An 11,868-nucleotide genomic window follows, 5' to 3' on the forward strand; every position below is an offset into this window, starting at 1 on the left:
ATTTTAAACTGATTAAAACATGATTATTACCCAATTACTTAAACTTCTGAGTGATGTTAAAATCATCAATATCTTTATCTGATTTGATTGAAGGATTTTTAAATCTGTTCCATTTTGGTTGCAGGCTTTATGTACTAAGCTAAAGGCAAGCTTATCTCTCTGTTTAATAAACCTGATTTCATGTCTACTTTTGTCACTTTTTATCAAGTCAAAGTAAATTATTTGCTCTGGTTTAAAACACCTTACTCTCCCTCGATGCATCAGTTCAGTTCATGCAACCTTTTGAAACAGGAGCTGCAGACATACTGTTGGTTGTTTAACTTTTATTCTCTGTCATAAGGAACGTTATTCACTGCATCGTTAATATGTTTGAATAAGACCCTGTGATTTCGGGATGATAAATGATAAAAGTGATTTTCACATGAGTCATATTGAGCAAGAGCAGGCTTTCTAAATAAACAGCAAGTTGAGACTCCTCCTTGGCAGCTGTAGTGGCCCTTAGAATTTGTCTGCTCCTGCTCACACAATGTGTACACATTCCTGTGAGAAAAGGCTGCGGGCTGCAGGTTCACGGTTTATTGCAAAATGTGAAGCTTATCATTGTGTCAATCACTAATAAGAATTAACGTGCATAACAACACTGGCAGAAATGGCGATCAATTGCGTGATGACGGTAATAGGCATGGAGCGATGCCTGGCTCACAGAGACCGTTGTACCCTAAAGGTGAATTCACAAGTGAAAGGTAAAGTGGAAGTGAAGGAGCATTTTGATTATGTAATATACTACTGATTGTAAGTCGCTTTGGATAAAAGCGTCTGCTAAATGACTGTAATGTAATGTAATGTAATTTTGTGGAGAGAACAACTTGAGATTTCAGAGCTGTTTCAGACTCAAAGTAACTGACAGCTTAATGTTTCAGAACTCTGTAGAATTTACAATTGCATAACATCCATTATCACCTCTTTTCCAGAAAGTGCTTGCGATTGCTCCGAAATCATTTCCTGCAAACTCCCTCAGAGGTCAATGTTTTTTTAGACTTCAGGACTTATAAGGAATCCGGGAATCCTTCAAGATTTCAGTGGCAATCTCTCTGTAAATGGATGAAATCCTGGCTGGAGTCTTGCATGTAGCAGGACAAAACAATAATATTATCCCGCTAGAAGGAAAGATAAGAAGGAAAGATAACAAGAATTGTTAAGAATCATTGTTTGAAAATAGTTATTTTGATTAGTGAATTTGGCCTTACTCATTGCTTTAATTATTAATACAGAGTAACATGAAGTTCAGGATGTAATTGGATGTAAAAAGTATTGCCTTAAAATATAAGCAAACATTACAACAATACTTAATGTTGATGTTCACAAAATGATGTTAAAATTGCGCAAAATGTTAAACAATCTGTGTGCTCCACACTTCTTGTGACAATCATAAAATATGCCTAATATTTACAAACATTTTTAATACATATCCTTATAAATTAAGGCATTTTAAGCATCCGTTTTTGTTTTGAACAAAAAAAACACCTTTAGGTTTGCTGTAGACTGTTTTTACATTTAGTTTTTTTGTTCTGGCCTCATGTGGTCCTAATTTTGTTCTTTGCCTGGTGTAACCTTTTCCCAGGACGTTATTCCATAGTCTCAGGCTTCATTTCTGTTACCCAAGCATGTTCTTACTGTCTATCTTATTAGGATTACCATTAGCCCTGGATTAGTTCAGTAGATGTATGTACTGATTAAGAGGGATTGAAAGATGCTGATGGCCATACAGTGATTGCTGAATGTCGTGCGTCAGTAAGCCTTTGTTGGTGATGTAATGATCAGAACACAAAGCCATAGCAAATTACTTAAGAGAGGTGTCCTAGTCCATAAACTATAATTAGTTTAGTAAGACTTACACTCTGGGACAGAACAACCCCCCGACTCCGACCTCAACCTCCATTTGTTTGCCATTTCGATCAAGCATTGCACAACTTGAGTGCGTCTCAATATGTTACATAATGCCTCCCAGATAAAGGGAGCCTGAATTGAATGACAAAGGGTCCGTGAGCACATGGATACATATGTTTGTGATAAAGTGCCACAATCAAAGCAAGTCCAGTCCAGTTAAGTCTCCTCACAATACAACACAGACCGCCGAGGGATCGTGTTTAACCACAGGTGCTACAGTCCACCTCTTTGGACTCCCGTACTCATCAGGGTGAAGCGCTGAATAACCCACTGCCTCCACTGTCCTCCTCTTCTGGACCCGATGGAGAAGGATCCGGTAGGTCCCAGTCAATGGGCTCCTACAGTCTAAGCAGGGATTGTTTTGGAAATGGACTTTCACAATACCAAGATCTGACAGCAAAGTCTTCACCTCCTGCTCCTCCACACACAGAGCCTGGTTGGTCTGGGCGAAGTGTGCCGGGGACATGGGCAACAAGACATACGGACGAGGATACTCAATCCCCTTCAGCCAAGCGCTGTTTGTAATCTGTGTGAGAGACGAGCGATCAACAGGCACAGGCCGCAGCATGCCTTTAATCACCAGTTGGCATGGATGGGGCACATAATCAGGGATGGTGTAGGCCCCCTGCAGGATGCAGCGCTTCAGCCTCCCAAGCTTGTCCCCATAAAAGGGCATAGTGCCCGTCACCATGAAGTACAAAAGAATACCTAAGGCCCAGGTGTCTGAATAGCATCCAACATAGCCTTTATCCTTAAACAGTTCGGGAGCAGCGTACGGTGGTGAGCCGCAGAAGTTGGTGAGGAGATCATTCGGGCCGTTCTCTGTGCTGAAGCCGAAATCTCCGACCTTGATGCAGTAGCTGGTTGTGTAGAAGATGTTCTCCGCCTTAATGTCTCTGTGGACAATGTTGTTGTCATGCTGAAATATTACCCCAAAAAAAGAGAAAACATTCAGTATGGGTTCTGCTTTAACATTTTAAATGTATTTTTATCGATATAAAGTGTAAACAATCTATGAAGAACTGAACAATGCTTTTTCAATGTTATTTCTTGTAATGTTGCTCTTTTTTAACTCCACTATATTTATTTGACAGTTAAAGTAACTCATTATTTTTCAAATTGACATTTGAAAAATAAAAATATTAACAAAACATAAACATAATGGGCTCCATTGCCAATTTGCAGATCCACCAAAGAAAGTATCCCCCTAAACTTCTCAGATGTTTTCACCTAAATGATCAAATAGTTAAAATGATCCAATATTTCACAATAAAAGCAAAAGGACATCAGTAATAACGTCACATATGACACCACCATGTCCCTTACAGGGGCCATTTCTCTGCATCATGAGGAGATTTACTTTATGATTCAAGTACAATAAGCTGAAAATACTTTCACATCCTATTTTCACACTTCTGGTATTTTTACTGTAGTAAAGCATCTGTGTACTTCCTCTAAGAGTGATTATCATTATAAACACCACTGAATCTTAGATAGTTATGTTTTCCAATTGCTGTAAAATGTTTGTTTGCAGAAGAGATTTTTTTTTCTTTTAAATTAAGATATAAAACACGTTTTTGGCATGAAAGGACAACATTCTTAGTTTAAGACTTATAGAGAAACGGTGGTTGCATGTCGACTCCCTACATTCCCTGTCACCTCCTTACTGCCCACTACAAAAATTGAGGCAGTAATAGCCCCTGAAAAAATATCTAAAAATGCATAGATGCAGGCAAATAAACCTCAAATAAATATGCTGAAAACATTTTAAAGATTGAGGCTTTAAAACAATCTCAAACTAAACACAAATTCAGTTTGAATGACTCAATCATATGAATCATGAATACCTCAAAGACCCAGAGATATGAGGCACAGATTGAGTACAGTGCTGTGCAGTAAATAGTTATCACTGTTAGACTGACATTGAAGCTCACCATGTGTTTAACAGCAGACATGACTTGTGCAAAGACTAGCTTGGTTTCCAGATCGTTAAGCTTCCCCCTGGTGGTGATCCTCGAGAACAGGTCTCCACTGCTGCCGTACTCCATCACCAGATAGAGCTTCCTGCTGGTCTCCATCACCTCGTACAGCCGCACTATGTTTGGGTGGCACAGCTTCTCCATGCAGCTGATCTCGGAGGAAGTCATGGGCTGGCTCCTCTCGTCCAGACGCAGCTTATCCATGATTTTGATAGCAACTCTCTCTGAGACAGGAGAGGGGAGGGAGGGAGGATTAGATGTCAGCGATGGATTTAGAGAGGGTCTAACAAGGCGACAGGTCGAAATAAGGACAGACACACTTAAGAGATTTAAGCACATGCTTGTAACATGCACACGAGGAGAAGGCTAAGGGATGTATTTTGGGCATCTAATTTAATTTGATTGTTGCAGCATTATTTAAAGGTATGAGGAAAATGTTGAGATCATGAACCCTGCACCTAAACCTTTTCGAGGTTTCATTATGACAGAAAAGAAATGCTCTGCAGGGGTCAGGGAAGACCTGGGGTGATCAGACAGGCTTATTCAGGACATCAGCCCATTAATATTATTCATGTACAACAACAAACTGTGCACATAAAAGAAAAGGCTTAAACGTGGCTGGCAACAGGAACGGAGGGAATGACGGATATAATATTCATTATATTCAATTAAGATTCAAACGTTAATCAACAAGCAACCTCCTTTTTATGCAAAAGTCCAAAATAAAAACCCAAAATGAAATTGTAACTGTCCTTAACTCCTGGTCTCTTCTGAAGGTAACTCTTTAAAGTTTACTTTCAAAAATATACTTAAATCGTCTAAGTCATATTGAACCATTTTACAGAGGTAAAAATGTTGTTCTTTTTTCTTTCCTATCTTTTTATTATTCTACAATTTTCCTTGATATATTTTAACGATTGTGTTTTGCATGCAATTCAGTAAAAACACAAGCAACTGTTGTCAATCTTTGGGAGCTTAGAATTCCTTACACAGACAGACAGAGTCAGAGGGCTCCTTAGCCTGAACTTTCAAACAATGTTCAGTTTATCCAGGTAAAGTGAGGAGTCATATGGAAACTGCTTGTTATGGATTCAAAGAAAAACATTAAATAGAATGGATTAAAACACATAAATAACTTAAGATTCCTGACCTTTGGTCAAGGCGTGGATGCCCAACCTGACAGTGGAGAAATTTCCCTGCCCGATCTCTCCGCGTAGCTCGTAGAAGCCAACTCTTCTCCCGAGCATCAGGTCGTTGACGATCCTTTCGTTGTGGGCCATGTCGTAGACGACCCTCTCGAACGGTGACTGCCTCATTCTCTCTGCTTCGGTCAGATGTGGGATGGCGCATATGGCAGCAGAGGCTAGGGGCTTCTTGGCTGTCTTTTCCGCCACTCTAGCCTCGTCTTTGGATTGTTTGCTCTCTTTCTTCTTTGGCCATAGGCGTGCTTTGATGGCTTTAAAAGACATTTAAGAAAATTTCAAGAAACCCCCCCAAAAAATTTGAAAGCCATGCACGGATTTTGGTTCCTTTGCAGATGTCTGTAAAAATAAGTCAGCACCACTGTGTGAAAGGAGCATGTTAGCATTAGGATAAATGTACTTTCTTTTCAGCAATGTGCACCGCTAACATTACATTTGTTGGAGGAAATAGCCGAGTACAGTCACATATTTGTACTGGACCAGGGAAGTCTTACAGAAGTCAATGTGTGACTGTTAATAGAACATTGGTAATTAGATTGACCTCCATGTAAACTTATGAGCTAGAACGTCTAGCATCTGTCACATCAATCCTAACCTAGTTTTTTCATTTTTTTATTCAGCTTTAGAGGTGATGCTGATATCATCAATTTTAACATGTTGCACAAAAGCAGGATGTGTCGACCTTTCCTGTTTTTATTCCTGTTCTTGGAACACGCTCTTATTCTTTGCACACAGTTCTCAAGTCAAGCACATTTCGTTTAAAAACTTGCCAAAGTATACAAGTTTTCCCAAAAAGCTTTTTGGACTAAATTCTTATAAAAAGCTTGTATCCTGTTTCTTTTGTTTTTACAGGATATAGTTGGTTAAAGTTCAGCTTTACACAAAGAGCAATGAGCAACAGGGTCAGATGCCAGATTGTTCAGCCGTTAAGGCTGGAGCTCTGTGTGGGCATTTTATGGAGCAGATTCAACCTCTTCAAATGACAACACATTTGAAGAATGGAGTAAAATAAAGTAGCCAATGAAATGTTTATTAACACTAACAACTGACATTAAACTTCTGTAAATCTACATTGTAATAATACTGCGTACTTCCTTCTGGTCATCGTGGGCTAAATTTAGTTCCCAGTAGGATTAAAGTGGCCCAGATTACTAGCTTATTTTAGACGGAGTACATTTAGGTACAACACAGTATTAGTGGGTCTAGTTAAATTGGAATGGATAAAATAAGACTACTTGATTTTTTCAAACATAAAAAAATCCCTTTTGTTACTGCTGCACTTTCTTACATTGAGCTGTATTCTGCACGTTACTCGTTGCTGTCTGCATTTTTAACATGAAGCACTTTGAATTAACATGCAGGAATTATGCTGAATGTGTAAATCAAATTGCCCTACCACAATTTCTACAATTTTCACGAAACACACACCTATTTTCAGAAGCAACACAGCCATTTGGCTGTTTAAATAGGCAAAAAAATGATAAGGAACAATTGGAAAGGGAATATAAGTAGTAAGTGCTTGAAGACTTTAGTTTAAAAAAAATATTTTACTAATGCCTTGCAGATTGGTTAGAAGCCGTTCACATGAATGGGTCGACAGATTATGAGGAATATCTTTGACTGGTGTTTATCATTTTCTATTTGGTAGCGATGCAGCAGATTATTGGTAAACCATAAATTATTGATATGGGTTTTTTGTTTTCTAAAAAGCAACCAAGTCCTCAATTATAAATGTTAAGTAATTAATTGCGGGTTTGCCATCATCCATTTTACTGTTAGTAAATGTACTTAATAGACAATATGTTTTATTCTATAAGACAAACACAAGCAAGGGGTTTATTCATGACTTGGTATCAAAAAGTTATTCGCTTTAATAGCCAACAATTGATCTATATGGCATGAATACATGATGCATTAGTCATTAATGAAACCAGGAATTAGACATTTTAAACCCTTTATGAGTGTTTTATTAGACAGTGGTACACTCATTTCAAACAATACAATACTTTTGGCAATCTTTTCTACAAATCTGAATCTGACAGAAATATTAGAATGAAGCAGATGAATTTACCTGTGAGCTGCGGATCCTTCATGTTTGTCCCTCAGGCTCACCTTACTCTCACTGAACGTGTGAATGCAAGCTCAGAGGAGTAAATCCCTCGTCACAATCCTATTAACACAGTGTATTAGTGTACCGCTCATTGGGTTATTATCTTACATATACTCAAAGGATGGAAATGCTGCATACACACTTTTAAAGAATTAAGTAATCACTACTCATATTAGTTTTCATATTGAACAATGGGTAATAATAAATTCCTGTATAGGCTATCAGATAATTTGCATTTTGCACTTATATTAAATTAGTTGCAGGTCTTTGAAAGTGTCGATGTCAGACAGTTACACCAAGCTCCACTGACATGAAAATTCTTTTTAATACTTAAATGTTTAGCATGAACTCAAAACAATGTAATATAACATATTACATTGCCTGGGAATTTAAATAGTGAACCATAAATGATGCACATATTAGCAGTAGGCTAATTTTAAGTTTGAGTGGAATTCAGGAAACTCTACTTGGAGAAGGTAAAACATGTTTAGGTAAAAACGTCAACTTAATCTTGCAAAATATTAAAGCATGATATAATGCTAATAAAGGATGCAGTCGAATGTGTGCTCAAGCTGGTTAACATAGTGGGGAATTTAGCATTAGATTTTCCCTTAGGTGTTGATGAAGATGAAAAATGGCCGAGAAGAGAAACAACTAGAAAAGAAAGCTAGATGTGTTAATGAGCACCTGTTTGCTAATAGTTTGCCATATTAACACTACTAGGTGTACCTCAGTGTTATGTTTACAGCTTGTTTCTGCTGCACCCAAGTGGACAAAAAGTATAAACAAAGTGAGAAAAGTTGGTTTTATCCAGGCAAATCTCTCACTGGTTGAAGAAATATAAAAACATTCTTCATCCATTGTATTGTTTGTTAAATAAATTGATAAACGTGATTTACTATGATATAACATCTTGACATATCCTCACATACAGGGCATGATTGACGTTTTCTTCTAGCCAATAGCCAGAGCTTGGATTGCATTCTGACCAATCACGGACGGAGATTGGTTGGCGGGAGAGGAAAAGGCGGGGCGTCAGAGTGACTGGCGAATCAGCGCAGGCCTCTCACCGAGATACCGGAAGCACATGCAGGCGCGCTGCTGATGATGTTGTTTTTGATCTGGGACATGTTGCATGACATTTGTAGTGATTCGAGTGCTTTTTTTTGAGGTATAACGATCGTGTTGAGAACGGAGAATGGCAGCAGCAGTTGCTACACCCGTCACCCCCACGGAGCCCGACCCTGACCGGTGTGGGAGCGAGGAGGAGAGCCGCGGGGCCGAGGCGGAGGAGGAGAGCACCCAGCAGCAGACAGGCCCCGCGGCCGCCGTCACCCACAACCGGCTCTCCAAACTCCCGCTGGCTCGCATCAAGGCGCTCATGAAGACCGACCCGGACGTGTCACTCGCCAGCCAGGAGTCTGTGTTCATCATCGCCAAAGCCACGGTAAAAAAGAAAAACATGAAGGAAGTCCTACGACAACACACATTGGATAGTCAATAACAATATCTTCATCCTGATGCAAGATGCTTCTTTTCTGTAGTATATCACCAAAGTGTTAATTAAAGTTTACTTTAATCTCTAACCAGCTCAATAAGGGCCTAAGCCTCTCAAGATGCCCCCACAACCTGCAACCATTGAGTACTATAACAGGAGAGTTTTCCTCCAATTAAATGATGTAATGTGTCATGTCCATAATATAAGGTCTATATAATAGACATTAAAAGGAACCATATGTGAGCTTGCAAAAACCTAAATATAATAATTTAAGCAAAGTTTTGAACAGAAGCTAACAAAGGCAGAAACAATTTCAGTAAAAAAGATATACTATCTATACACACACACATTAAAAAAGGTACTATCTCTGCTCAATGCAAGCAGCAAGTGAGAGTTTATAATTCCTACCCTTTACAAATTTCTAACTAAAAAGTTGAATGAATGAATATAATTTATGAAGGTAAACAAGATGCCAAAGCATGTCCTATACTTTACATAACAAGGAATTAAGGTCAGGAATGTGAAATGCACTGTGCAAAATTAGCTCCCATTTCCTTTGGGTTCAGGTCCATATCGATACTAATAATATTGAAAATAATATCAGTTATTATTATATGGTTCTAAACTTGATTTAGTTTAAAATGACAGAATATTAATGCATTTCTTTCTTCCAGGAGTTGTTTGTTGAGATGATTGCCAAAGATTCCCTGGTGTACGCCCAGCAAGGAAAGAGAAAAACTTTGCAAAGAAAGGACTTGGGTAAGTGCTGTAAAGAAGTTCTGAATGCGGTTTGCAAATATATACAGAGTCATTGGGCTTTAAATTGGGTTTACAATGTTATTGTTGTTTTGCTGATGGGCTCAGACCAGATCATGACAATTAAGATTGTGTGAAAATTAATATTTTCACACAATCTTAATAAAGTTATATTTAAATGCATGGATGTATAGAAACCTGAAAGATCTTTTAAACAGTTTTTTTTTTTAATCTCCCATTTTCCTTTTCTTATACCTCTACAGACAACGCAATAGAGGCCATAGATGAATTTGCATTTCTTGAAGGTAAGCCTAAACCTGACCAGTTTAAATGAATCTCTCACATGTGTAAAATAAGAATACATAATACGCAGCATGTTCATGCAAATGTGTGCACACATACTGTAGACATTATTGAGCACATTCCTATGTTGAATTTATGTGCCAGTGCAGTTTGTTCTAATTCTTTTTTTATTTCTTGTAGGCACATTAGATTAAATGCTGCTCCAAATGACGAGAACATTGAATATCTGCAACCATCCAAGAAACTTTCCGTTACAGGGACACCATTTGTTGTGAACCCCTTTGTGGTACTTTTCTAAGTCAAACTCTCAAAATGGATATTTATAAATGCTTTTCTACAATGTTCCATTAAGATTTGTCATACTTTACTTTCAAAACATCAGTGGAAATGTGTACATTTTTTCTGTAAATATTTGTGAGATACTACTGTACAATGGAATAAATGTAAGTTTTAAACAATCAGTTTCTGTCAGAATCAATCTTCATCAGTTTCACACCCAGATTTGCAAGATAAATACTCATTTCTGTCTGTGGTCAGAATGAACAAATAATATTCTACACATTGGTAAAACTAGAAAAATAATGATTGTACTAAAAACAAAGACAAATATTTTGCACACTCTTGGCCCCAATATGACTTTTAGTATAAATCAATGACATGTTAGTCCCACGCTAGACTGGGATGATAATTCAGGCTGGAAATCTAACTGAGGACTGCCAAGCAAACATTTTATATGACTATGTAATTTTCTAGCATTTCCCTCCAGGGTTCCTTGTCCCTGCCCTTTTTGGTGAGTTAAATGACTAAAAGCACCCTCAGATTAAATTATCTGGAGTTTTATGGAAGTGGGAGCCAAATAAATATTTTATCAGAAGACATGAAAAGCATGGAGATTGAATCAGTCTCTAAGGAAAGACACAAAGATGTTTCCAGATGAGAAACAGCGTTCACTCTAACAAACCAGGTTGTTCTAAATAACTACATTGTATAGCTTCCTCCTGTCTCCTGTACAGCTCAGCTGGACCATTTTTAACCTTCTGCACCAAAGGGTGTCAACACCTCTGTCCAGGGTGCTGATCCCCGGACCACTAGGGATGAATGAGCTGTCCAGGGTGCTGCCCCTTGTTGACATGTTTACAGGACGACTTCCTGCTACTTAAAATGCCAGGATGTCTTCTTAACCGACTGAATTGCAGCGTTAAACCGATTCTGTTGTTGTAAACTTGGCAGTAAATTCTGCTTTTTGTGTTTTCTCATTTTCATTGTTTCAATGCTGATATTTTGCAGTAACCTACTTGTACTGATATTCATTTTCTGCCCAATATGTCAATTGGGACCAAAGATACTGACACAAAGCATGTGTAAATGGAAAATATGACTCAAAAGATTTTAACTATGTATAATTTTACCCTTCAATATTTTGTCTTAAAATGAACCCACTATGTGTGACTTGTTTTATTGTGCTTATAATTTATACAAGGCCCTTTGGATTAGTTTGCATTGTTAAAAAGGTTAGTCCCTTAAGAATTTTACAGCACACACACGACACTCTGGAGTAGGGCTGGACTAGAGCCATATTACCAATAGAGGCCGATATCGTTCAATTAATAATAATAATACGTGTGTATATGTATACACACACAGACATAGACATCTATTAATATTGAGATAGATAGAATGTCATATTTAAAAATGAAGATTTCAATATATCAGATGAGTTTTTTTAACAAACTATCAAATTATTGGAATAAGGATGCCTTAAATTTGGTTGTTAAAGAATTGTGACCACAGAAAAGGATGGAATGTTATACAGGTGGAAACAAATATTAAGTTAGTGCTTACTGGTAGTCAAACTATGTAACGGCAACACCAAATGACTGCAACATATCTTTGGCGTTTCTGTACGGACAATTCTTTTTGGGTATCAACTGACATTTTGGCTGATACATCTGTGACAAGCAAATATTGACTTTGCCTGCCCAGCATCAGTCTGGATCTATTTTTGAGTATACAGAACAGTTAGACAAAAATGTTTTTGTATTTTTCTCTTGGAATCGGGATCAAATCTCTCCA

At 37.9% G+C, this 11,868-nt stretch overlaps 2 protein-coding genes across 2 annotated transcripts; one reads left to right on the forward strand and one right to left on the reverse strand.

The window, feature by feature from the left end:
• Positions 1–1,377: 1,377 nt before the first annotated feature.
• Positions 1,378–7,221, reverse strand: LOC129095064 (serine/threonine-protein kinase NIM1). The gene is made up of 4 exons (XM_054603429.1): positions 7,200–7,221; positions 5,077–5,382; positions 3,882–4,150; positions 1,378–2,866 (listed from the first exon to the last, which is right to left on the reverse strand). Exons 1-4 carry the CDS (start codon positions 7,219–7,221, stop codon positions 2,114–2,116), a joined length of 1,350 nt encoding a protein of 449 aa, XP_054459404.1. The 3' UTR covers positions 1,378–2,113.
• A 1,081-nt stretch (positions 7,222–8,302) lies between these two features.
• pole4 (polymerase (DNA-directed), epsilon 4, accessory subunit) lies at positions 8,303–10,232 on the forward strand. Its single transcript, XM_054603440.1, has 4 exons — positions 8,303–8,685; positions 9,411–9,495; positions 9,756–9,797; positions 9,976–10,232. The coding sequence occupies exons 1-4, from the start codon at positions 8,437–8,439 to the stop codon at positions 9,987–9,989; spliced, it is 390 nt and encodes a 129-aa protein (XP_054459415.1). The 5' UTR covers positions 8,303–8,436; the 3' UTR covers positions 9,990–10,232.
• Positions 10,233–11,868: the final 1,636 nt, after the last annotated feature.

The sequence above is a fragment of the Anoplopoma fimbria genome, chromosome 8 (genome assembly GCF_027596085.1).
Source record: "Anoplopoma fimbria isolate UVic2021 breed Golden Eagle Sablefish chromosome 8, Afim_UVic_2022, whole genome shotgun sequence".
NCBI classification, from domain to species: Eukaryota; Metazoa; Chordata; class Actinopteri; order Perciformes; family Anoplopomatidae; genus Anoplopoma; species Anoplopoma fimbria.

What these genes read in the sequence shown, in the direction of transcription:
- LOC129095064 (XM_054603429.1), bottom strand. Translation starts at nt 7,221, where the DNA reads ATGAAGGATCCGCAGCTCACAG. An exon ending in GAAGGATCCGCAGCTCACAG is followed by an intron (nt 5,383 to 7,199) that starts GTAAATTCATCT and finishes TGTCTTTTAAAG; the next exon opens with CCATCAAAGCACGCCTATGG. An exon ending in TGTCTGCTGTTAAACACATG is followed by an intron (nt 2,867 to 3,881) that starts GTGAGCTTCAAT and finishes GTAATATTTCAG; the next exon opens with CATGACAACAACATTGTCCA.
- pole4 (XM_054603440.1), top strand. Translation starts at nt 8,437, where the DNA reads ATGGCAGCAGCAGTTGCTACACCCGTCACCCCCACGGAGCCCGACCCT. An exon ending in TCATCATCGCCAAAGCCACG is followed by an intron (nt 8,686 to 9,410) that starts GTAAAAAAGAAA and finishes TCTTTCTTCCAG; the next exon opens with GAGTTGTTTGTTGAGATGAT. An exon ending in TTTGCAAAGAAAGGACTTGG is followed by an intron (nt 9,496 to 9,755) that starts GTAAGTGCTGTA and finishes ATACCTCTACAG; the next exon opens with ACAACGCAATAGAGGCCATA.